The following is a 26,533-nucleotide window of genomic DNA, read 5'->3' on the forward strand; positions in this document are numbered from 1 at the left end:
CATCGCATCGCTCCACAGGACACGGCAGAATCGGCCTGCAGGGCGCAGCGGCCTGCACTCGGTGCTGCCGACCAGTCGCGCGGAGGAGCAGGCCTAGCGGCTCTTCCCACCTCGAGCCAGCCCTCCCGCTTGGGATCGCTGAGAGCCTGGGAAACTGCGAAAGACTCTAGCTGCGCGGGGCATGGAGGGCCAGGGACACGCCAGGGACCAGGCCGGCAGCCTGCCCACAGCTCCATTTATAAAGCATGAATGAGCAAGTACCTCGTTCCCTGTTGTGCTTGGTTACTAAAACTTACATTCCATTTCATTGCATAAACTTGCTTGTAGTTGACTTGCTAGTGTTGAGCAGAACAACAGGCCCAAAAGGCTTCAATTGAGCTAACGCCCAAGATACCAAGCCTATTTATAATACCTGATTTACCTGAAGTTTCAACCTCTCCCAGAAACATAATCTGAATCAACCAACCTCGAATTCCCTGGTGAAGCACCAGTAAGGTAATTTGTCACAATTGCCCTCTCCTCATCTCCCCTTTCCCAAAGGAACAAGAGGCAATCTGCATGATAAAACCCTTGCCATTCCCTTCCACCCAAAAGTTAAGATGTTCTGCTCTAGAAATAATCCATTAAATCCAACCCATTTGTTTTCCTTTACTAAAAACTCCCCTGCCACATCCCTCTTCCCATAAAAAGCTTCTATTTGTGCAACCCCTTGGAGTATCTCCCTGCCTGCCAGCAGAGATGCCGTCCAATTTAATTGTTTAAAGCCAGCGAGATCTCCAAATTTACCAAGTTGAATTTTGTTGTTTAACACTAGGTCATGCTGTAGTGTAGGTACTGACAGTTGTTTGTTTCTTTTTTTAATGCAAGTGCCGGGTTTAAACTGTGGTGGCAGAGGCATAAACTTCAAAGAAGCATCTACTTCAGTGATAGCTGGATGGAATGAACATGTTTCCAGCAACAAGACTTAAAGAGCCAGGCTGCCTTTCCTCCTTCTGGGACTGAGGCTCCTTTGCTTAAGAGAGCTTCATTGATTTCAGTATGCGACCATTTGGGCCACGTGTTTGTTTGTTTATTTTTTCCCTTCACGAGCTTTAAACTCTTAACTCTTACTTTAGATTTAAATCACCAGGAACAATTAAGTCCAGAAACCCTAGGCCCCATCCTCAACCCTAATTAAAACAGAAGCCCAGGCCCATGCCCCTTCTCGGCCTCCCTACCAGAGAGGTTCCAGGTGTGCTGCGTAATTTTCAGGTCCTGTAGATAATAAACCTTTATTTTTTCAAAGTTTCCTGATGGTTATTGCAAAAGAGTGTCTTGTGATCAGAATAAGAACAAGAGCCAGTCCAACAACAACACTGGTTATTGATAGGCTGAGATCGGCACAAAATAAAACCTTGTTTTGTTCAAGGTCACGGCCAGTATTTTGGGGAAATGCAGACTCATGGGTGGTTATGAAGATCACTTATAATTATATATTGATGAGACAAGCTTTTTTCAGTAGCAACACCAAGAATTTAAGCAAAGAGATACAGATTCTCAAAGTGGCCAACGAAGAACTAAAGGTGGCCCTGACTAATGTGATTCAGTTGGTTGGGCACCGTCTGGAAAAGTAAAAGGTGGCTGGTGAGATTCCAGGTTAGGGGGGGCGCATGCCTGGGCCGTGGGTTCATCCGGGGCACTAAGAAAAGCAACCAGTCCATGTTTCTCTCTCACATGATGTGTCTCTCCCTCTCTTCCTCCCTCCCCTCTTTCTAAAAATAAAGAAATAAAATCTTATAAAAAGAAAAGAAAGAATGTTGTGGACCGCTCCGCCTGGTTTCAGTAATTGTAACCCTAACATCCCCACCCCCCACCCCATGGCTAAGAATGAGTAATTGACCTCTGGAATGTGAGCCACTGGAGACAAGGCTTGTCTCTGGTAGCAAACGCTGCCTCAGTTTCCTCCCTGCCCCCAAAGCATGCTATGAAGTCCATGATGGGTAAGTCTCCTCACAGTGGGGAGCAACCTAAGCCAAACTCGACCACTTGGGAGGCCTTCATGGAAGGACTGGGAGGGGCGGTGCAACAAAGAGTGAGCAATAGATTCATGCCTCCTGGCTATGTGACATGGCCTGAGTCCCCATGTCCTCTGGGAGAGGCGCTTCCTGGCTCTAATCCCCTTAAGCCTGAAAACCTGTAATGGGGGAGGCACTGCAGCTCCTTGCCTGGCTAGAGTGGGATCCCAGGGGGAAAAATCTGGCATCACAAAGACTTTCTGATAAACCTGTGAAATCTGCTCTGCTAAGAGTTCTTTCATTCATATGATAAGGGTCCGAGCAGGAAATGAGTACGTCTCCCAAAGTTTCTACAACCCCCTTTCCCGACAGACTCTGACTCAGACTAAGCCCTCAGATTTCTTTGAAATGTTATCCACTGTTTGATCCTTGCTGCCCTATACTCCTGTGTGTTACAACCCCAAAAAAGCCCTTGGAGGAAGGGGCTCAATGCCTTTTTCCCTTCAGAAACTGGCCACTGCTCAAGGCCTTTTTCCTCGGAGAAACTGGCTACCTCTCCTCCCCAAGGAGATGATGTCTCAGTCTTGTTTACTTTCACCTGTGGCAGATGGGGGAACTTTCGAAAAATGTTGCCCCCACAAAAGAGTACTTCTTTTATTAGAAGACAATTTATACATCGTAATTTATACAAAGAAAAGGGGAAACAGTATTCAAATTATTCTTGATTTTTTAATAAAGAAATAAAATATTTAATTCTCAGTGTTTCTAAAATGTAAATTATAATGTACTAAATAAATATTAGTTTGACTGTTTTTGTTTTTTTTTATCGTTTTCCTAGAGAGTAAGAACGTTTTCACAACTGACAGCTAGAGAGCACTTAAAGTTCTGGCCAAACAATGTTAAGGTCGTGGAATAATCATATGTTTTCTGGTGAGTTGTTGATATGGTTTTGTATGGTTTTGACATGTATGATCATGTTCACATTTCTGCACTGCTGTGCAAGAGTGAGACCTAGCTCTACCTGAGAACATGTTTGACATGCCCACACATCCGAAAAAGTTTGCTGTATATAAAATTCTGGATTCTAAGTTTTCTTCCTTTAATAGTTTGAAAACCTTACTCCATTCCTTTATTGTAGCCATGAGTGCGGTTGAAAAATCTAATGGTAATCTGATATTTGTTCCTTTGTATTTGATCTGTTCTTCTCTGTAAGCTTTTAGACTTTTTTGCCTTTTATATTCTTAAATGTCACTAAACTGTTTAACGGTGCATTTTTTGCTGACTTCTCTTTGACAGTTCTTTTCACCTTTTTTTTTTATTTCAAAAATTTATCTTTTCTTTTTTTCAATATTTTCTCTTCTTCTTCCTCTCTCCTCCTTTTCTGGAGCTGCTATTTCCATCCCCCACAGCTTTCAGCTTTTCCTTTCCCACTTTTCTTCATTAGTAATTGCAGCCACTTTTCAGATGCCTTTCCCATGATGCTCTCCTCCCTTTGTTAAGTTCTCTCTCCTAGAGGTTTTGTGTGTGAAAAGTGACATAAATGGAGCCATGACAAAATGGAACCAGAGCTGCCATTCCAGCGGAACCGCCTCATCTGCCTTGCTTCTGTAACCATTGCAACGTTACAGCTGGGTCAGACCTTTGGATTGGGATGAACGAACATTGTCTCACAAACTGTTGTTTGTGAAGCCTGCAGAATAGTGGACACCTTAACCACAAGGACTGATGATAACGGACTCTATCTGAAGACAGAATGAAAAAACAATCATCTATAGCCAAGAGTAGCTCAGCTTATAAGCACCTATAGGAATTCATACTTCCTTTCATGTACTTATTCCTTTCCTTTTCTCATGAGAACCCTTCACCTGTAATTGGGACACCAATGGGATTTTTGCCTGGAGCTGTGCTCCGGAATTGCAATTCTTTGATCCCAGATAAACACTTATTGCCTCTCATTTTGGATTTTTCATTTTAGGTGACCATGTGCAAAGATCCAGAAGTTCATAATCATTCATTTGCCATTTCCTGAGAAGAAAAGGGAAAAGTACAGGAGGTAGGAGTGTAAGATGATCAGGGACACAAAGTAGCAAGCAACATGGAAATGTAGAGGAAGCATATGCCAAACAAAGGGACAGCGGGTACCAAGGCCCTGAAGTAGAACTGAGCTTGGTGTCTTTGAGAAAGACCAGAGGGCCAGTGTGGCCAGAGTGACATATATATGCAGCTCCAACTTGCCCCTCGTACGTATGTCTGGTGCTGTTTGGGAGAAGCATCAGGATCCATAAATGGTATGGTGTGGGCCTGTATTCAAAAAGCCGGCCACTGGTTGATACAGACTTCAGTTTGTTAGATGCCATTTACATCACCCAAAAAGATGCCTGGAAATGAGCTCAATACTGGGCTTGATGTTGTTACAATGCCCTGTAGCTCTGCATATGGGTTAGATACACTATTCGTCTTTGGCAAAAATACAGAAGCAATAGAAGGAGCAAGAAGTGGCACAATGTGGGTGGAAAAAACAATGGTTTTGGAGACAGGTGAAGGCTCTGTAGACAAAAGATATAAATTTGAACCTGAACTCTGCCACTAAATAGCTGTGAATTAACCTTATGTAAATTCATAACTCCTCTGAGCCCATTTCCTTAACTTGGAATGGTAACAGCAGTTTCTTTGTAAGGTTGTATGAGTACTAAAATCGTATGAATTCTGTGTTTTACACAGTGCCAAGTAAATAGCCACTTCATTATTAACTGGTAGACTAGATTGACAAGGTCTGTCACTTGGACAAGATCGTCCTTTTGGTCAAACCTCAATTTTTCCATCTGTAAGATGGATATGTTATCACCTATCTGTCAAAATTGAGAGTTGAGCATGGGTACTGCTTCGGACTCAAATGAACCACCAAAGACATTCCTGGGACAGACTGACAGCTAGCTGGAAAGAGCTACACACCTAAATCCTATATTTTGCTAGGTGATCTGGTTAGACCAAGCCTTTTTGCTTTTTAATAAATATTTACATTTTTGGCTTTGGGAATAAGAGTTGCACCTGGCTAATGATCATCTCAAATCTTTCGTTATTTGCAAGTTGAGGATAGTAATCTCTAATGTACAGGAGTGAAGTGAAAGCTAGAGGTATGTTCATAAGATGCGTGGGGTAAAGCTGGGTACGGTTGGTGGTGGAAATGGTGTCCGTTATTATTTTTATCATTGGCATAAACAAATTCCTCCAGCAGAGAACGGGATTGACAGCAAGCTGGGGGCTGTGCACCACGGAAAGACTCAATCCTTCCCCTCATTTCAACTTCCTTTTCCCGGAGCCTGCTTTTCCCTCTCTGCCCATCAGTTGGCGCCTTTTGCCTTCCCCGTTTCCTCAGGCTGGCTTTGGGGATTGCGGTCGTCCCGCAGCTCACAGGTCGCATGGAACTGCGCTGCGCCGGAGTAGGTGAGGTTTCTTTAGGCGCATCGCCAAACTGCGCTGTGCCTGCGCCTCCGGGGCTTTAGGGTCCCGCAATGGCTCCTTCAGGGGATTGATTCGGCCAGACTAGGCGACACCAGAGGCGATGGCCCTTCGAGTGCGCAGGGGATGGAGCTGACCGCCCCCACTCGGTAGGATTCCACTGCGCACGATTTTCCCAGTCCCTTTGGCATCGCAACAGGATTAGGGGTGGCCGCAGCTGGCACAGTGAGCAGCTGCTGGGACTGGCGCAACCAGGAAGGGCCTGCGCCCTGGATCGTGCGCTCTGGGTAGGGGGGCTCCACTGTGGCCAGCCCGGGGCGCCGGTAGCTTCTTTCCACAAGACTGCGGGGCCTCGGAAGGGCGTCCCCCTGCGCGGCAGAGGCTGGCATAAGCACGGGGATGAATGAGCATTGCTGCGAGGGCGCTTCCCTTACCCTTCACTCTCTTCGGCTGCGCCGCAAGGCCGACAGAAAGGCGCCAGCCCGGAGTGCGCGAGTCAAGGTAAGACGCCCCGCATTCCCGCCCTGCTCCTGCCCAACCTTGCCGGGCTGTCTAATGGCCGTTCGCAAGCCGAGAGGGTCTGCCTCACATCCACCCCTCTGGCCTTCCGGGCACCCCTCCTAACGCGCTGCTTTGGTGACGGCGTCTGCGGGTGACCTAGCAGCGCCGGGCCGAGAAAGGGAGACCAGGCAAGGAAAGGCGTCCCTCGGAAAGACCAGGCAAAGGTAGCCAGCGTGGCAATGAAGACCGTTAGCCTTGGCCTTGGGGAAACTGAGGCCCAAGCTCAGCAGTTACTGCCCAAGGTCTGCGGCAGACGCTAGATCCCGGATTCTGGCCTTCCTCTCCCATTTTCTTCCCATGAGGGATAAGTAGGACCACCCCGGTTAGTCTTGCCCTCTTCCTGGCCTGGGCGCGAGTGTTGCCGGTGTCGCCGGTGTCGCACTGCGCCCACAGTGTTCCTGCAGGGTGGGTGTGACCTGGGCATCCCCTGCTGCTCCCTTATTCCTCGCTGGGGTCCGCAGGGCGGCTCCAGTGAACTAACTCACTGTGCAGAACATTAACGAAACCCGTGCACGTATTTCCGCTGGAGAACTAAACCTTTTAAGGGGAAATAGCTTCTTTTAGGGGTGCATTTCTAGAGTGCACTGAACCTTGTACTTTGAAAGATGAAAAGAGAGACAACTATGTGTGTCTAACACCTAACATTATTAAAATTATTAGAATTTGTTAACGGAAAAGTTTATTACAAAAGAGGTAACAAAAATGTAAAGGGAAAAATACAGATAATGTAAAACTTCATCTTCCAGATGGCTGAGATTTTTCTGGGTATCTTAAAATGTTCTCTGCATATACACATTTCATGTAATAACATGGACAAAAATAGTATCTTCTTTTACTTTACATGTCTGATTACCCAGGGGAAATCAACACCTTTACCAATGTGGTTTGGCTTTTTGCATTTGTGTGGGTGAATTGACTGTTAATTCTGTTGCCCTCTTTTCGGCTGAGTTTCTGCTTGCGACTTTTAAGCGTTATTTATATATTACACATTAAAGTAGTGATTCTGTTGTTTATGTTGTACCGTCTTTCTCAGTTTCTAATGTTTTGTCAGTTTTTCATCTTTGGCCGCATGCATACAAGTTTACCTTTTTTAGTTACTAAAATCTGTTCTTCTTTATGGTTTATGCTTGAGGGCCTTGCTTGAAGGCCCTTTCCTAACTCAAGTCTACATAAATATTATCCTGTCATTTTTCATGTACTTTAAAGCTTCATTTAAAAGTTTTAATGTGGAATTTATTCTAGGTTGAGTTGGAGAGCAGAGCTAATTTACTTTTCCTGAATGGTTAACCAGTTGCAGCCCCACTGTTAAGCCTATCTCTTTTTACTCCTGATTTCAATTGTTACAATTATAAGAGATTAAATTATTGCATATTTATATCTGTGGATTTTTGCATCTTTTTCAGTATATGTTGGTGCTGGGGCACCAAATTTTAATTACTGAAGGTTTATAACAGGTTTGATGTCTGATTTGGCAGATTCTTTCTTATTACCCGGGGTCATCATTTTCCTTGGTTAAAAAAAAATTAAGGTATAATTTAGTATTGAGGTATAACTTACATGCAGTAAAATGCACAATTTAAATGTATTATTTTGATGAAATTTTGTCAGCTGTAACCACCCTCTCAACTAATAAAATTATGGAGTACTACCTAATGTCATCATTGCACAGCGCCACAATACTTTTCAATATATCCTTCCAATCTGTATACAGGCCACCAAAGTGAGCGTTTCCTGGAAGTTTTTATTAGGGCTGACTCCAGATGATCTTTAGAATACTTTGGTTGAGGGAACCAACCTCTCCCTACTCCACCAAAATAAAACCATGTTTGGATTTCCACTGGATTTTTGATAACAAGGGTCATGTCCACCCTCCCAGTACCTGACACAGGACTCAGTATTCGTTAAATTGAACGTTTAACAGTCATAAAAGCAATACATGCTTTTTGCAGAAGTATAGAAAGCAAAACAGGAAACCTCCTTCCTTACCTCCATCTCTCCTTCACCCAATTGTACTCCTCATTTAAAGTACAGTGACCATACTATGAATATTTCTCTACAATTTGCATTGACATAGTTGGCATTTTCCCTGTAGAGACTTTTTACATCTGCTCAGTTGCTATCACAAATTACTATAGACTGGGTAGCTTAAACAGCAGAAACAATTCTTGCAGTTCTGGAGGCTGGAAGCCTGAGACCAGGGTGCCAGTAGTTGGGTTCTGGTGAGGCCTCCTTCCTGGTGCACAGATGGCCCCTTTCCTGCTGTGTCCTCACTGGCCGTGCACAAGCAAGCTCTGCTGTCTCTTTCAAAAGCACTGATGTCAGCTGGAGAGCTGCAGGGACAGGCCCTAGTTACCTCCCAATGACAGGATTTCCAAACACCATCACACCCGCGCGAGGATCAGGGTTTTAACTGACACATTTTGAGGAACACAAACATCCCGTTCAGAAGGGAGACCTTGCTAAGACTCTTTTGTCAGTATATGTAAACCTTTTTCTTTTCAATGTCCCTGTATTATCCTCTTGTGTAATTATCCTAAATACTTGTTTCCTGTCGTTGCCAGGCATTTTCTTGCCCTGCAGTGTGTTTTTCTTTCTTCCCCTCCTTTCCTTCCTGCTTCTCTCCCTCTCTCTCTCTCTCTATTACGGACAAAACTGCCCTGAACATTTCTTGTCCATCTTTGGTACCATGTGCTTGCATTTCTGCAGGGTAGATTCCTACAAGTAGAATTTCTATGTCGAAGGGGATGTACACACAACATTTTTACTGTTATTATTTTTAAGGTTTTATTTATTTACTTATTTCCAGAGAGAGGGGAAGGGAGGGAGAAAAGGAGGGAGAGAAACGTCTGTGTGCAACAGATGCATCAATGGGTTGCCTCTTGCATGTCCCCAGCTGGGAACCTGTCCACAACCCAAGCATGCGCCCCGACTGGGAACCAAGCCCCTGATCCTAGGTTCGAAGGCCAGCACTCAAGCCACTGAGCCAGACCATCCAAGGCTACGTACAACATTTTTATAGGTACTGCAAAGGTCACACCAATTTATACAAAGTACCCGTATGTTGAACTGGGCCACAAATTGAATTGACCTTGTGTTAAATACAGAGATGTTCAGGAGAAAAAAACCTCTCTCTCCTCTTCCATTATTGAGTCTCTCTGCCTGGGAAAAAGTTGTTTTTCTCCATTTATTGAAGACTTTTTAAATGTCCTTCTTATAGTGTGTGTGCATTTTCTGCATAGTTCTTAAATTTATTTCTTTGTAGTTTAGTTGCCCCCCCATTTTGTCTAGTATCTGCTCTCCCATTAATTAATTTGGTGATTGATTAGAGAAAACCAACTAGTATATATTATACATGTTATTTTTACATATGAATTCCGTACATGCCCATGTTCTGAAAGTCTGTTATCATTTCTAATGTTTTTTCAGTTGATTTTCTTGCATTCCCAATCTGTGCAGAGATATTATTGCATATTGGGTGAGAACATGGGTTCTGGAACCCATCTGCCTGGGTTCAAGTTTTGCCATCCACTTAAAACCTTTGTTAACCTCAGTATAAGTTAATTTTACCTTAGTTTTTCAGGTATAAAAGGGACTTAATGATAGTACTTCTCATAGGCTTTTTATGTGGATCGGTAAGATGCTTAAAACTGCCTGGCACATAAAAGGTGCTTAGCAAACATTTACAGATGAGTTGATCTCTGCATTATGTAACGGGGCATTTTGATACTCCCAATTTTGTAGCTGAGGAATTGAGGACCATAGAGGTCAAATGACTTGACTATGGTCTGTGAGGATAACAAAGATAAATCAGACTAAACCCACTAGTAAGGGATTCTAAGTTCCTTGGGGCATAAGTCAAGGGCCATGAGTAAAGCTGTGGGAGGCATCAGGAGAAAAACATGGGCTTTGACATCTGTCCTGTGCTTAAACTTCCTTCTGCAAGTTGGTAGCTTCTTCATCATTTTTCCCCCCCTCCATCTAAATGTGATCAGTTCCATTGCTATTTGAGAGTTGCTATTTTGGTCAGAAGAAATAGATGTGAGTCTAACAGAACTTGGATATGTATTTGGAGCTTAATAAGTGGTAGCTATAAATAGGTACAGTGTAAAGTATAAGGTGAAAGCTTCCTTCGATATTCAAGCCCCAGTTTGAGAGCTGAACCAAAAGGCATCGGTGGGAAGAGCAGCCGCAGAAGAGTGGGTGCAGCACCCTGCACAATGACGGACGATTAAAGTCCAGCAACGATAAAATGTCCCCTCCTACCCATCCACCTCTCCCTAGCCAGCCCTGCCCTCCTGCAGCTTTCTGCCTTTGTAGAGAAAGGGAAAAAAAACAAAAACTAAAGCCAGGGCACAACTTCCTCCAGCAGAGACCGAACACAGGGGTGCATAAAAGTAGGTTTACGGTTGTTCTTTGTGGGCCTTCACTATTTATACATTCTTGTAGTCTACTTGCTATACTCAAGCACACTTTGGGCAAGAGTGTAAACCTACTTTTGCCAACCCCATGTGTGATGTTTCCTGATCATTCTATAGAATCCTTTACTTTCATCAGAGAGCAGAAAGAAAACATGGTAAAGATATTGATCTTTCTACTGGGAATATTATCAAATCTCCAACTATTCTCCTGGCAGTACACCTGTATGGACTTGGTAATCCTGTATGCATGATAGCATTAAAGCCTTCAAGCTACAGCTATTAATAAATAAATAAACAAACAAAGAAGACAAATGAATGTCCTCAAGGATGACATTCATCTGAAGTCCGTGTAAAGGGCTTCAGCACTTGAGAAAAAGGATTGGTGTTTGTGGTTGGAGGAGATCGGGTCGGCTTTTGGAAGAGGCCCCTTTTGAGCTGAGCTTTGAGGATTGTGTGAGAAGAAATGGGTCTGGAGAGATCGTTGGAACTGGATCGTGAAGAATCTTGGAGAAGAATTTGGACTTGACTCAGCGGTCATTGGGGAACCATTGAACAGTTCTGCAGAGTAAGAGCGCTGTGTTCAGACATACGCTGCCGAGCGCGGAATGGACAGACCATACCGGGGTGTCCAGCCTTTTGGCATCTCTGGGCCACCCTGGAAGAAGAAGAGCTGCCTTGGGCCACACATTTAAACACACTGCAACACGTAATCACACAAAAGAAACTCATAATGTTTAAGTAAATTTATGATTTTGTGTTGAACTGCATTCACCGCCATCCGGGGCTGCATGCAGCCCGCGGGCCACAGGTTGGACACCTGAACGTTGCCATCATTTGCCAGTGTCCTGTGCCTGACAGAGGGACTAGTTGTTGTCTCATTTCACGTTCACAACACCTCTGTAAATGAGATATTTTGTGTTTTTCTACTTTGGCAGAGAGGCCAAGTAGGCTCAGAGAGATCAAGTGATTTCATCACATAAATGCACCTAATTAGTGCGTGTGCTGGTGTTACCGGTCATTTCGGTGCCAGGGACTGGCCCTGTGCCTACTTCTCCGGGACCTGTCTCCCAACCTCCACGTTCTTGGCTCGCCCAGCAAAAGCTTCAAGAGTGAGTTAGAGTGAAGCCAAAGCAAGTTCTATTCAAGTCGAGAAAGGGGAAGAGGCAGGACTGCACCACTGCTCTGAAAGCAGTGGAAGTACCGGTCCAAACGAACAGGGACCAGCTCTGGAATGAGTTGTACATGAGGTGGGACTTCGACGTGTTTCCAAGGCTGGAGCTGTGTCTCAGCTTTCTGGCGCCAGATTCTGACTCTGCCTCTGGTTGGGAAGGGGCCTTGTTTTTCTTGACTTCTTCTACCACAAGCAGGGTTTCTGCTTTGATAAACTCTTTCCCTTTGCCCTTTGATCATACACGGAGGTGGGGGCTCTGGTGTGAGGCTGTGAGGCTCCTAATTCCTCCATCAATTCGTCGGCATTTCCCCCTAACTTCTTTCCCTCCTATCTCACTGGGACCAAAACAGCTCATTCCAGGAGTCAGAAGCCTGTTGGGAGCCTGTTGCAGTCAGCTGGCCTGGATGGAGGTGATGAGGGATGGCCCGGCATTGGCAGTGAAGAAGGCATGGCAACGGGAGGGGGAGGTGAGAAGAGAGACGGGGGAGGTGGAATGGCTAGGACTTGGGAAGTGAGTGATAGGGGTGAGAAGTCAGAACTCACTGGTCTTTGGGACCCAGGCGCTCAGAGAGGGGTGGTGCCATTCCTGGAGGAGGGCTGACTTGGGACACTGCGGCCATTCTGTCGTGCTCATCTCCTGATGCTCCCTCTGCCTCCCGTACTGCTGTGGCCCCTCAGCTTAATTTTCAGAAGCACTAAAATGTGATTGTCCTTGTCCCTCCCTGTATTCATCCTGGCCCTGTTTCCTGTTCATTTCTTGGTGTCTTTGTCCTTTATTGCCTTCCCTGACAGCTCCATCCTAGACATGGTAACAAGCATAATCTACGCTTGTTTAGTTTTTTTCTGTAAAATAAGACACATTTTTCATTTTCACCAACAACTTTATGGATTTGGATACTTTGAGTGTGTTGGCTGTCTCCCACGTGGTATATGACATTGATTGTTCTCAGTGTCTTGATTTGATTGCTGTCAACTTCAGCTGGTCTGCCCTACTGTGGAACATCATCATCCAGCCAGAAATCTGTAGTCTGAAATTTTGCAAACTACTTTTGACACATTCGATCAGTCACAGCACCTTCTCCACACACTGCACAAATCTTTTGTGTTTCCATTGCATTGTTATCTCCCTTGAAATAGTAAAGCGTAATATGCCAAAAATGTCCCTAAGTTTCCTCCATCTTCAATATTAAGATGGCTACACAAAAACCAATTTTGATTGTTATTTTTATTTTATTCTTTAAAGATTCCATTTAATTATTTTTAGAGAGGGGGGGAGAGGGAGAAAAAGAGGGAGAGAAACAGTGATGTGCAAGAGATACATTCATCAGTTATCTTCGGCAAGTCCCCACCCCGGGGCCAGGCCTGCAGCCCAGGCATGTGCCAGACTGGGAATCAAACTGTCAACCCTTGGGTTCCCAGGCTGGCACTCAGTCCACTGAGCCACACCAGCCAGGGCAGTTTTTGTTTTTTTTTTAAGTGCACGGTGAGATGACAACTCTCATAATACAACCTAACAAAATTGTCTTAAATGAAATTAAAGACAACTAAGTACTACTAGAGTCATCTTATCGCAAAAAACAAATGACCTTTTGGGCCAACCCAGTGCTTTTAGGCACTGCTTGTATTTCAAAGTACAAGGGATAGACAAGAATCTCAGTCATCACTGGGCCTTAGACTAGGGGCTGTGAGGGCAGAGCTGTTTCCAGGCTGCCTCACCACTGCCAATCAGTGAACAGCGTCATTGGAGTGTGGGTCTGAGCACCCAACACCATGGTTACTGTGGGATTCTGGGAAAAGGCCATTAGAGTGATAACGTAGACATAGCCTTCTGCTTATCCCACCCCCAGGACGGCTGGGAGTAGAGAACGTCCTTCAAACTATCAATTGAAAATTCTGTGCCCTGGCCAGGTGGCTCGGTTAATGGAAGCTTCATCCCATACACCAAAAGTGGTGGATTTGACTCCCAATCAGGGCACACACCTAGGTTGTGGATTTGAGCCCTGGTCTGGGCACGTGCAGGAAGCAGCCCACTAATGTTTCTCTCTCTCTCTTTCTCTCAAATCAATAAACATATCCTCAGGTGATGATTCAAAATAAAAGAAAATTTTATGTTTTTAGGTCTGTTTTCCTAACACTGGTGATCTCAAACCAGATTTTTAAAAAATGAACTAAATTTTAGGTGCTATTGAACACCACATGCTACTGTGTAATAGTTGGTTAAATCCTTTAAGAAGAGCTTTTAAAAAGCTAAGAAGAAAGTGGTCCTAAAAGGCTACGTAACTTTGTGTAGCTGGATTTTAGACAACCTTGTCGTCTGATGATTGAGTGAAGGATCTGGTCCCGGCTCCCGTGGCCCAAGGCGGGAGTGCGTTACTGTTAAGACGTCTTTCTGCCCCTCCCTGAAGAGACCTATATTCCCCTAACCATTGATTTCAGGGTTGGCCGAATGTCTTTTGGTACCCCCTTTCTTGTGGAAAATTATATAACTCCACCCTGTGGCACTTAAGAGTTATTACGTGACTTGCCCTGGTCACTGAAATGCCGGTGGGCATGGTATGTGTGGTTTTTGAGCTGTTGCTTTGAGATCCAGCTTGTGATTCGCTATTTGTCTCTGGCCCTCTGCCACAAAACCAGCCACGTTCAGGGAAGAGGCAGTTCTGTCTGCCGGGGTCCCAGAGTATAGATGACATGGAGCAGAGACAGTGGACCCATAATGAACAAGTAATATGAGTAAGAATTAAACCTCAGTTTTTATAACCCCCTTGGGACTTTGGGGTCAGTGCTGTAGGCTGTCCTGACCCATGCGAATATATAATGATAGGGAACCAGATGCCTTAAGCATTTGAGAAATTTCCCAGACTCTGAGCAGATGGCTAGATCCTTTCTTTTTTTCCTGAGGGCTTAGAGATCTGCCCCCTGCTTTCCTTTTCTATTGAATCTTCGCCTTCCCCTTCCTCTGCTCTTCGGGAGAGTTAATTTCTGTGCCTCGGGGCTTTGGCCAGTGTATGGTGAGTGGACTTGATCTATGTCTGCATATTTTGATCCTTGTGTAAGCTGTCAGCCACCAAGAGCATGCCCGGGTGGCCATTCTGCCACTTGACTGGGAATGAAAGGTATGCACGATGTCCTGATTGTGACCTGCAGTCTGGAGCTGAACACAGCCGAGCCACAGCCATCCACGGACCAGTGAGCAAGAAATGCGTGTAAGCAATGAAGATCTGTGGCTGTTACCACCCCAGCAAGAGCTGATGGTGCAGGCAGGGACCCTGTGTCCTCTGAACTGACTCCCTCTCCTTTGCTTACTGTCCATAGAATAGCATTCTCACAGTATCTTTTTAAAACAAAGTACTTCTGTGTTGTTAATGACTTTATTGTTCCCAGTAGGGAAGTTGCCTAGGATTAAAAGCCCTCTTTATATCAGCACTAGGTTCTATAGTTTCTATCCCAATAAATAATGAAATCTAAGGAAAATCATTGTGCTTGCTTTATAAACATAGCTTTAAGAAAGTCCTCTCCCTCCCCTCTGTTACCTGGAACACACAAGCCTCTTTTGTACAGAAATTCTGGAGCCAGCCAGGCAAGCACACCAGGCTCCTTAGCAAGATCCTGGAAAAGTAAAGCAGGAAGCCAGCGGCCTGGTGCTTTCAGTGCCTTTCCAGGCCTTCCAGTCCTAGCTGAGTGTAAGGGTGTGTCCTCAGTTTGCTCATTCAATAAACATTGGGGACTTTGCACTCTCGTGACGAGTAGTGCTGGGTATCCATGGGGGTAAGTTCTGATGGGGGAGGCTGGGCACACCGTGACTAGCAAGGAATCTAACAAGCTACTGGTATAGAGAGAATTGCTGGCAGGGCAATGATATTATATTAAATATGTTAAAATTGAAAATTTATTTTCTGTAAGTCAGTACCTTTAAGTCAAAAGGTGCAAATAGGTATCTAATAAAACGTTTTTTATCTCGCCTCCGTCTTTCGGCACCCAGTTCCCCAACTTTGCCTTTGGAGGCAAGGTTGCCAGTCTCTTGTATATTCTTTGAAAAGTAGCTTATGTATATACAAGTAGTTTTATGTATGTTTCCCCCCTTTTTTTACACAAATGGTAACATGCTATACGCATTTCTTATGTCTCCTTTAACTGAAGATTTATCCTAGAGTTTTCCCATATCTGTGTATAGAGTTTAACATATTTTTTTCTTTTGGTGAGAACTCTTAAGTTCTACCCTCTTAACAAATTTCAGTTACAGGGTACACTGTTACCAGTTGTAAACACCAGGTTATGCGTTGGGTCCTCAGAGCTCACTTATAACTGGAAGCCTCTGGCTTTTGGCCAACTTCTCCCTATTTTTTTCGCCCCTCAGCTTCTGGCACCCACCACTCCCCGCTCCATTTCTGTGAGTTTGACTTTTTTTTTTTAAGATTGCCCTTCTAAGTGATATCATGCAGCATTTGTCTTTCTTTGCCTTGTTTCATGTCGCATCATGACCTCTAGTTTCATTCACGTTGTCACAAATGGGATTTTCTTCTTCGTAAAAGCTGGGTGATATTTCATTGCATATAGTGTATACCATATATTCTTTGTCCATTCACCAGCTGGGGGACACTTAGCTCGTTGGCTGTTGTGAATAATGCTGCAGTGAACATGGGAGTACAGATAACTCTTCAAGACAGCGGTTTTGTTTCCTGTGGCTACGTACCCAGAAGTGGGATTACAGAGCCGTTCTATCTTCAGTGTCCTGAGGAGTCTCCATATTGTTTTCCCGAGCGGCTGTGCCAGTCCATGTTCCCACAGGTAGTATACAGGAGTTCCTTTTCCCCATATCCGTGCTCACATTTGTTACAGCCGACCTCTTTGATGATAGACACCTCAACAGGTGTGAGTGATACTTCACTGTGGTTTTGATTGGCATGTTCCTGATGATTAGTGATGTTGTAATACTCAGTCCTCTGTATCTAGGAGTTTTGCATGTGGTTTCAGCCAGTCACAGGTCAAATATATATTTTTTAATTTCCAGGAAGATGATCCCTGAATGTTAACAGTGTAACAGTTATTTACATAGCATCTGCATTGTATTGTATTATAAATCATCTAGAGATATTTAAAGTACGTGGGAAGATGTGGGTAAGTGATATGCAAATACTGCACCATTTTATATAAGGGATTTTGGCATCTTAGCACTTGATATGTGCCTTGCATTTTTCAAGCTGTGGGCAGAGAGAACGAGGGGACCCGGAAGCCTCCTGAATGACTCTGTTCCCAAGGCCGACTTAACAGGAGTGTGAGTCCAACCCAGTTTCAGTCCTTGGTTTCCACTAGTAATGATGTAGGACTGGCAAGTCCCTGGGGCTGTGCAGCTGTTCTGGGCAGGGACGGGCCTGAACTGGGTCTGGCTCACGCCAGCTGGCAGCGTGTGGGCTCTTGACTTCGTGTAGGAAAGATTTCAGAACACAGGCCCAGGTGATTTTGAGAGTATGTTTATTAAGGCTGGGACAGGGAAACAAAGGTAGGACTGTAAAAGCCACAACAGGAGAGAGTCTAGGCAGTCGGCACTCTGCTTTGGCTCCCTGGAAACAAAGGAAGTGAGCCAAGGTGAAGCTGCTGTTAGCTCAGTGGAAGTGAAGGTCACAGTGACAGAAGCGAGCCAAGCCAGGGAAATCAGAGAAAGAGAGGGCCGTACAGGATCAGGTTGTAAGCCTGGGATGAGCTGCCGCTGCCCACTGCTCCCTGCTTGCAAGTCTGGTGGAGACCCTTGGAGTCTAGGAGGAGGTAAAAAGTTCATGCTCTGGAGCCTGCAGGTCTTTGGCTTGAAGGTTTTTATTTTCTGCAGGCAAGAATCTTCGAGTAGAGTTTCAGTAGAATATTGAGTAGCTTTCCAGGTGTGTTTTTAATGTGCTGGTGCATTCAAATGAGTGTCAGGGAAGATAAGGTGTTGCGATTTCACCATCTGGCTGGCTGTAAGTTGTTCAGCTTGGCCTTGTTTAATGATCTTGTCTCAATTTCACCATTCCACTTGCCCAGGAATTTGCTTAGCCTCTTACTATCCTGCCTCACTACCATGTGATTTATTAACTCCACTGCCCTGAGCAGATGCCAGAGAGAAGCCACTAGTCTGCAGTGCTCCAGAAGTCACAAACCAGCAAGCTGGCATTGTGTGCTACTGGAACCTCTCCCTACTTAGCTCTCTCTCCAGTTTGCTCAGAGCTCTTACTACTACCAGGCTAGTCTGTCTCATATCTGGGGTCCCACTGTGTAGCCTGCCTCTGTTGCTGAAATGAGACTTGTCTCTCTGCTGTCTTCACTTACTATGTCATCATATAGTAAGTCTTCACTTAACATCGTCAATAGGTCTTTCAACTTGTAAGAGAAACAACATACAACAAAACCAGCTTTACCGTAGACTAATTGATACAAACAAAAGTTAAGTTCCTGCGTCATCTCATCAATGTTAGAATTAAACAACGTCATCTGCGGGCCTGCCGTGCTGGAGAGAGGTCTGGTATTCCGCACAACTCGGTGGGCAGGGGAGGCTGACTGCTGTAACCAGCAAGTCCAAAAATCATCAGTTGCTAGACACAGAGGTTTATGTATAACTCACAGCACAGTCCATTCTGGGTTGGGAGGGTGCTGCAGGTGAGCAGTAGGAGGGGCCTCTGTTCCCTGCAGTCCATCAAGGACACCAGGTGCTGCCTCCCGGTGGCTCCACCCTCCTGTAGATCCACCAAGGCTGTTGGTTCAATTACAGTAGCTGTGGAAAGAGAGCGTTGAGAGGCCTATCTGCTCTCAATCACCTTGGCTCAGAAGTCACACCGGTCATTTTGCTCACACTTTACCAGCAAGCCCTCGTCACATGACCTCACCTGAAAGATGGGCTAGGAAATAGGGTCTTCTATGTGCCTAAGAAGGAGAGAATATAGATATGAGACCACTAGAGACGGTGCCACAGCAGCCTCATATGGTACCGGGGTGGTCCTTCCAGAGAATTCACAAGGGAGGCTGTTTTCCTCCAACTGTGAACAAACTGTATGCTTCCGAAGTAAGAGGTTTTTCTTCTGTTCTGTAGATACCTTTAGTTTTGCATTGACCTTACAGGTGTCCTACTGGTTTTGTCCTTTTAATTCTGGGACTATTATTATTATTATTTTGCTGTGAATCTGTTTTCCCTCAGATCATTAGGCCTGCTTAGTCTTAAGATATTACTTGAGTTTGTACTCACAGTGTATTTTAAGGGAATTTTTACTATTCATTATTTTGTTCTGTAACACATTTAATCTTCCCAGTAACACTGTGCGATCAGTATTATTATTGTCTTCATTCCCCAGGTCAGGAATCCAAGTTGTGGGGAGTGAAGTGGCCTCCCACCAAGTGAGTGGCCGAGCGAGGATCCGGACCACGGGCCTGACCGCAGGCCCGCCTTCCGAGTCATTGTGTCGCTCAACATTTCTTTCTGGAACTGGCCAGGGGCCACGGTCTCGTCCATCTCCACCTCCGTCCGCCCCCGACATTTCCTTTTCTCCAGAAGTCTGAGGCTCTGGAGTTCTCGTACACCGGGGAAGATCCTTTCTCTCATTGGTTTCCAGGGCAGTAAAAAACAAAATGGGAGAATAATCAGGGTTAAATTAATATGCCATTTTAAGTATAGCGGCACGAGATTAGAGAAGTAAGGATGGAAGATCTTGACAAAGACATTGCAGGGAGCCATAAAGAGTCCTTTTTGGCGGGCTTGGGATGTGCAGACAGGACCGAGTTTTCAGAAGTCGCATCAAGTATTTACGATGCATTTACGTTGGAACTTATTTTTTGTGTGTCAAGTCTTGCTTTTTTGCATCTGTTTTAACAACCCGTGTCTGTAGCTGCTAAATTGACTTAATGAGCTTGTGTGCCTGGTGGCTTACTGGCACCTTGTAAGTCTAACTAAGCATCTGTAGATGTGGAGACTTGGTTGGGTGTACCAAGGTCTCATTACTCACAGAAGGGAGAAAGGAGTCCCAGAGATCATTACAACTAAAGAGTGGTGTACTGGAGAAAATACTTAAGTCTCTAGGAGCTACCCAGCCTAGAACTGGAATTTCTGGTTTGCTATGCACTGAGTTCTTACCCTGGATTTTGAAAAGCCCTTTACCATTCTCTTGCTTCTCTTTCTCTAGGTTTGACTTGCACTGATCTGGGCCTAAGGTCCAGGATGGTTTGTTCCTGGGACCAGACCTGACCGGAAGTTGGCCTCATGAGCACGTCAGCCTCTCCAGCTGCCATGCTGCTCCGGAGGCTCCGGAGGCTCTCCTGGAGCAGCACCGCTGTCCAGCTCTTCGTCCTCACGGTGGTGACATTTGGCCTGCTGGCCCCCCTGGCCTGTCACCGGCTTCTACACTCTTACTTCTACCTTCGCCACTGGCATCTGAACCAAATGAGCCAAGAGTTCCTGCAACAAAGCTTGAAGGAGGGGGAAGCTGCCCTTCACTACTTCGAGGAGCTGCCCTCCGCCAACGGCTCAGTGCCCATTGTCTGGCAGGCCACCCCACGGCCCTGGCTGGTCATCACCATCGTCACGGTGGACAGGCAACCTGGCTTCCACTACGTCTTGCAGGTGGTGTCCCAGTTCCACCGGCTTCTCCAACAGTGCGGCCCCCAGTGCGAGGGGCACCAGCTCTTCCTGTGCAATGTGGAGCGCAGTGTGAGCCATCTCGATGCCAAGCTGCTGTCCAAGTATGTCCCCGTGGCCAACCGCTATGAGGGCACTGAGGACGATTACGGCGATGACCCTTCCACCAACTCGTTCGAGAAAGAGAAGCAGGACTATGTCTATTGCCTGGAGTCGTCTCTGCAGACCTACAACCCAGATTATGTCCTGATGGTGGAAGACGATGCCATTCCAGAAGAGCAGATCTTCCCAGTCTTGGAGCACCTTCTGCGGGCTCGCTTCTCTGAGCCACACCTCAGAGATGCCCTTTATCTAAAGCTCTATCACCCCGAGAGGCTCCAGCACTATATCAACCCGGAGCCCATGCGGATCCTGGAGTGGGTTGGTGTGGGCATGTTGCTGGGGCCCTTACTAACCTGGATATACATGCGGTTTGCCAGCCGTCCAGGGTTTAGCTGGCCCGTCATGCTGTTCTTCTCCCTGTATAGCATGGGCCTGGTGGAGCTGGTGGGCCGGCACTATTTCCTGGAACTGCGGCGGCTGAGCCCTTCCCTATACAGCGTGGTCCCGGCTTCACAATGTTGTACCCCGGCCATGCTCTTTCCTGCCCCAGCGGCCCGCCGGACCCTCACCTACCTGTCCCAGGTGTACTGCCACCAGGGCTTTGGCAAGGACATGGCACTGTACTCACTGCTGAGGGCCAAGGGGGAGCGGGCCTATGTGGTGGAACCCAACCTCGTAAAACACATCGGGCTCTTCTCCAGCCTTCGGTACAACTTTCACCCCAGTCTGCTGTAGCGGGCCACGAACTGCCTCTCTGAAGTTGGCTGCTTCTGAGAGATTCAAATACTGAGCTCCATATTTCGACATGGTTGCTTGCAGATAATTCGTTGTTTAACGTTGCCGGGAATATAAGCACTAAGACTGCAGAGGGACAGACCAGTCAAGAACCTTGGCACGAGCAGCCATTGGCCGCAGATCCGGATCCCTGGCCCTCCACCAGCCACACCGCCTCGGGCAATCTGATCCACCAACCAGGGGGCATTTAAATACCAGTTATATTCTCCAGTTGTGCTCAGCTGCACTTTATGGCAGAGACTGTGACTGCCAAAAATATTGTGCACAGTGACTGTTTAAGGATTTTAAGGGCAGAATTGGTGAAAGGTTAGACCCTTTCGAATGGATTTCTTTTCATTGGACAGGAGAATGGATGTGTTTCAGATACATGTCTAAACAGGCAGGACCATGTCGATCATTTCCACCTGTTTCCTGAAAGCCAATAAAAGCCATGCAGCGCCTGGCAGCGTGGAGGCAGGTGGGCTCACTTCTGTTACCTGCCTTTCTCTCTTCTGCATTGTCGTGCACTGGTGATCAGTATTGTTTGTGAGAACTTCAAGGCCTAGCAAAATTTGAAAGCACCTTATGGATCATCAAAGTCAGATTGCTTATGTTTATTAGGGATTTAGTATCGAAGATTTTGGTCACATTCTGATTATTTGGAAAGTGGACATTGTAGAATGGCATAGAATGGGTGAGCTTTTTTACTCACTGTATATCCCTTTTCCTAACTTGCTGGCTAACCATTCACTCTCATTTTTTTTCTTCTAGGTAGCATGGTGTTATAGAAGACAAAACATGGGCTGCAAAGTCAGACGACCTGAGTTTTGATTTCAGATCTCTCATGTCCTAGTGATGTGAACTGGGCAAGTCATAACCACTCTGAGTCTCAGTTTCTCCACCTGTAAAATGGGGACAGTGGGACCTACCCTTTAAAGTTGACTCGTGGTTGAAATGACAGAATGTTTGCAAAACACCTAATAAGTGCTCAGCCCAGAGAGAGTACTTGGCAAATTTTGGTTCTTGTCTCTCCTGTAATAAGTATATAAAACTCAAGTGTATTTTGGATAAAGATATTAATGATATTGTTTAGAGTGGGGGTCCCCAGCCCCCCAGGCCGTGGACCAGTACTGGTCTGTGGGCTGTTAGGAACCAGGCCACATAGCAGGAGGTGAGCACCAGTGAGCAAGCAGACGCTTCACTCACAGTACTGCCTGAGCTCCGCCTCCTGTCCCCACCCCTCTCCCAGTCCATGGAAAAACTGTCTTCCAACTGGTCCCTGGTGCCAAAAAGGTTGGCGACTGCTGGCTGAGAGTATGAGACAGAACACAGCTCACACTCATGAAGCAGCCCTTCCAGACCAACCACTACAATGAACACTGACTTGTCATTGTGACTTCTGCAGGGCATATGGCTCCAACCAAGCCAAAACAACTTCTTATTCAAACTGGAAGTGATCTGAGGCTCCTTTTGAGCTTATTCCAAGACTATCATCTAAAAATTACTTCTCTCGAGTGGTACAAATAACTGGCCTTTGACGACGCTTATCAAACCCATGGACAAGTCCCTTCACGAGGACATGTGATTGAATTAAGAGTTCAAGCACTTCTCTGATTTGTTTCAGAGCCACATCTTCCCTTTGCTTTTACGTTTCCACAGTGAGCTCCCATCTGGGGATCCACTTGAGAACAGAGAGAGGAGTTGGGGGGAGGGGAAGGGCTCTAGCACCCCACTTCGCAGATGAACAAACCGAGACCCAGAGGTGTTAGACAACTTCTCCAGGTTCACACAGCTGAACAGGATGGAAACAGCTCTTCTGACTTGCAGCTTTTTTCTTGACTGCACTCATGTTATAAATATCTATGTAGTCAAATTCTGTCCTGTAAAATTCGATTGTAACCTGGACTGAATAATGTATCCGTAGACTAAGGTATGAGAAAGTCTTTGTCATGTGGGTCTTGGGGAACAAGCAGGTCACAGTGTGTGTTGTGTTGTTGTAGTGACCTGTTAGGTATCTCCCAGCAATGCCCGAAGTGGTCAGAGCTAGCAGATGACTTACTCAGATGTTCAGATTCCACACCTTCATTCCTCCTCACCCAGCAACTGGTCCACTCCCATGCTGGAGAAAAGGACTACCCTCAACCTAGACCTTATTAGAGTTTGTTGCATTCATGATTGGATCCTCTCATGAATTTTTTTATGGTCCTGTTTAAGCTAGGCAGCCTCAAGACAGGGGAGTCATTGCTGGTTTATGTTTCTGTTCTTTTTGATTCCGTTGGCTACTGCATGCAGACATCCCCTCCTGACTCCTGCGTTCTGGATGGTCAAGGCCGTCTTGGCCTTGTCTGGTTTTTCTACCTAAGTACCCAGACCTCTTCTCCCATTGAGCTTAAGTAGAGTCTGCCATCCTTGGATATTTTCTGCAGCTGAGTGCTGCCCTTTTCCCTCTACCCACTTTTAGATATACCCCCCTTTTGTCCCTCATTCCTCGAGTCCAATTTTCATATATTGTCCTTGATTAGGACAGCTGACAGCTTCACGCCAAAGCTGATGTCCCTTGTTTAATCCTAAGCAAGGGGACTAGAGGAGACCTCAAGTCCCCCCCCCCCCATATCAAGGGACACAAGTTACTAGGTGGGTGAAGGTTTCTAACAGTCCTGCTCATCTTTCAAAGTTGAAATTATTGTCAGGCCTAAGAAGGTCTCATTTGTGACTGATCGTATTTGCATAGACATATCACGTAAAATAAAAGCACCCATTCCACTGAGGTATCCTGAGAAGACTTTTGTTATTCTCTTTCACTCATTTATATGGGACGGATTTTTGCATGTGGCGAGTAGTATCAAACACACACATATGCACATACCCCCCACCACTGTGGAGTCCCAAAGTACTACGCAAAGGTACGGGCTGTTGGCTTAATAACTGAATTTCTTAAATGGAAGCATTTGAATTGTGCATCCGTCTTTATTACTGTGTTTGTTTAAAGAAAAAAAATGGTGAGAATACTACCATGTAACTGGAGAATAGAAGCAGGATGTATAAAATGATAGGATTGATCTTATTCCCCTTGGATGCACTTCCCATTGGGGAGAACTTATTTAATTGGTAACAATTTGGGTGGAGAGGCATTCTAACTGAAGTTGATCACTGTGGGATTTTTAGATACACTGAGATTCATTGTGAGTTGCAGTAACACATGCTATAACTGGGTGATTTTTAAGTTACATGAACAATTTGGATATTTTGGTCCTTACTGCAATGAATTTGCTGAGAAAAGCTCATTAACTGGCACTGTTTCTTCAGGTTGGATTTTTGGAAAAACCTTGGGGCTGTGTCAGACAGTTGGAAATTGAACAGTGCTAATGGCCAGAAAAGGTATTTTACATTATATTAGAGCCGTGGCTGGTGGGTCACCCCAATATTGGTTTGTTCACAACAACATGAGTCATCCTCCATGCTGAATGGGAACTTTTGGTTCACAGTGGGACACCTTATCTTCATTGACCTTTCCCTGGTGACCTACACAGAAATATGGATAAATGAACTGATTTTTTTAAAAAGCACCTATGTTCACCATTTGGAGGTAAGAACAAGATGAAAATCCAAAGGCAAGTGACGACTGCATCAAAAATAAACAAGGAACAGGAGGCACAAGAACGTGGGAATGAGGTAGCGTTACTATGTCAGAGAGATGGGAAAAGAGGACAGTGATTAGAAGCAGAAAGTCCCATCTGTCACCTGTTCTTGTCTGTCCCAAACTCCCTTATTTAATAAATTGTGTGTGTGTGTGTTTGGCTGTCATGAAATCCTTATAGGACCAGTTTGTGGAGATGCAAAGGAACAAAACAGTGGACAGTCAGTGTTCTGGATAAATCATTCATTACCTTGCTAGGACCTGGCTTCGTACTGCACTTAGAATAAAACTCAAACCCCTACACTGCCACCCGAGCCAGTTGTGATCTGGCCCCTGCAAACTCTCGGACTCCATGTCTCATCACTCCCCAGGCTCTAGACACACCCGCTTTCTTTCAGTCCTTGTACTTGCTTCCTAGGTTCTCACTGCAAGGCCTTTCCCTGAACTCGGTATTAAACTGCCCCCACCCCCAAAGACTTTCCATTTATCTGAAGCAGGCTTTCCTTTCCCCCTTTCCTACTCTCAAACCCACTTCATCAGATTACCCAGTTTGAGTCCCTTCAAAGCTCTTGTCATTACCTCAAGTTCCCTTATTTATTATTTTGGGTTTTTCACCTCCATCTCCTGCCACAGAATATAAGGTCTGCAATATCAGGGGTCGTCTGTGTTTTATGTCATTCATCCCCAGAGCAATACCTGACACACAATAGGAAATAATAGGAAAGATTTCAGGAAATAATAGGATAACAGTGGGACTGTTATCCAGCTTAAGTGGTTCACCACTTGGAGTGCTCTGTTCAAGAATAAGACTTCAAGGGGTTTGGCTGGGGTGGAGGAAAAATGCAGACAACTGTAATTGAATGACAATAAAGTAATTTTTTAAAAAATAAGACTTCACTGTGGCAAAGTAGTTGCAGCATGTACAGGAGATGAGATTCATATCCCAAGCTCTGTCTCCTGGGAGCTTAGCCAGTGTTTATATACACTGGTCAATTACATGTCGATTGCTTCTGCAGTTGGTTACTTTCAATTACATGTTGATTTCTTCTGCAGTTGGTTACTTTTATTTGTCAAATTCCTAGGAGCTCATCCTGTTTACCACTGCATCTGGGAAATACTATGCTGTGTTTTAACATTTTGCAAGAAATAACATTTAGAGCTGCAGGACATTGAGACCCTTATCCTCTCTAACAGAACTGTCCACCAAAAGGAATACTGGACAAAGAAACGGGACTAGGGAAGAAAAAAGGTGAGGAACGGGGTTGGTTCTAATTTTCAGTTTGACCCTGTGAAAGAAGTTTTCTTCACGTATTCCAGATGGAATGGCAAGTGTAAAAAGGAACTTCCTACATCACCACATGGCTCCTTTCTCCTTTGTTGTTATTGTAGTTTTGTGTTCAGAGGCCGGGGGTGGGGGTGGGCCCTGTGTGTTACTGTCAAAGAAGGGCTGGGTGTTCTCCTTCAGCTGCAGCAGCTGCATCTTCCTGAGAATCATCTGCACGTGACCACCACCCACGGTTGGCACCACAGCCTGTTCTAGCACTTTTGGGTGGAGGGGCTGGAGAGCGAAGGAATGATCACCACATTGTACCTGTGCACTCTTCTCAAGTTACAAGGGTGATACGGTTTAAATCTGACCGTGTAGTTCTGAGTGCTAGTGGTGGCCTTTGGCAAAACATTATATGATTTAACAAATCAGAGAGGTGCCCTGACTACTGCTTTGGCCTGGTCGAGCATCATCCTCCAAAGCAACAGGTGGCCAGTTCGATTCCCTGTCAGGGCACGTGCCTGGGTTGCAGGCCAGGTCCCCCAGTCAGGGTATGTGCG

At 45.5% G+C, this 26,533-nt stretch overlaps 1 protein-coding gene across 4 annotated transcripts; it reads left to right on the forward strand.

The window, feature by feature from the left end:
- Nucleotides 1-5,360: 5,360 nt before the first annotated feature.
- On the forward strand, nucleotides 5,361-25,360 carry PGAP4 (post-GPI attachment to proteins GalNAc transferase 4). Of its 4 annotated transcripts, XR_005081693.2 has the most exons (3): nucleotides 5,366-5,954; nucleotides 19,742-21,547; nucleotides 21,841-25,360. XR_005081693.2 is itself a non-coding variant. In XM_037139437.2 (2 exons), exon 2 carries the CDS (start codon nucleotides 19,819-19,821, stop codon nucleotides 21,028-21,030), a length of 1,212 nt encoding a protein of 403 aa, XP_036995332.1. In that variant the 5' UTR covers nucleotides 5,361-5,438; nucleotides 19,742-19,818; the 3' UTR covers nucleotides 21,031-25,360. The 4 variants fall into 4 exon arrangements, 3 of the variants coding, with proteins under 3 accessions (XP_036995332.1, XP_036995324.1, XP_053512433.1); XM_037139437.2 differs by having other exon boundaries at nucleotides 5,361-5,438; nucleotides 19,742-25,360; XM_037139429.2 differs by having other exon boundaries at nucleotides 19,742-25,360.
- The last annotated feature ends 1,173 nt before the right edge of the window (nucleotides 25,361-26,533 follow it).

The sequence above is a fragment of the Artibeus jamaicensis genome, unplaced genomic scaffold (assembly GCF_021234435.1).
Source record: "Artibeus jamaicensis isolate MK-2021 breed Jamaican fruit bat unplaced genomic scaffold, CSHL_Jam_final scaffold_1964, whole genome shotgun sequence".
Taxonomy (NCBI): Eukaryota; Metazoa; Chordata; class Mammalia; order Chiroptera; family Phyllostomidae; genus Artibeus; species Artibeus jamaicensis.

What these genes read in the sequence shown, in the direction of transcription:
- PGAP4 (XM_037139437.2), top strand. Translation starts at nt 19,819, where the DNA reads ATGAGCACGTCAGCCTCTCCAGCTGCCATGCTGCTCCGGAGGCTCCGG.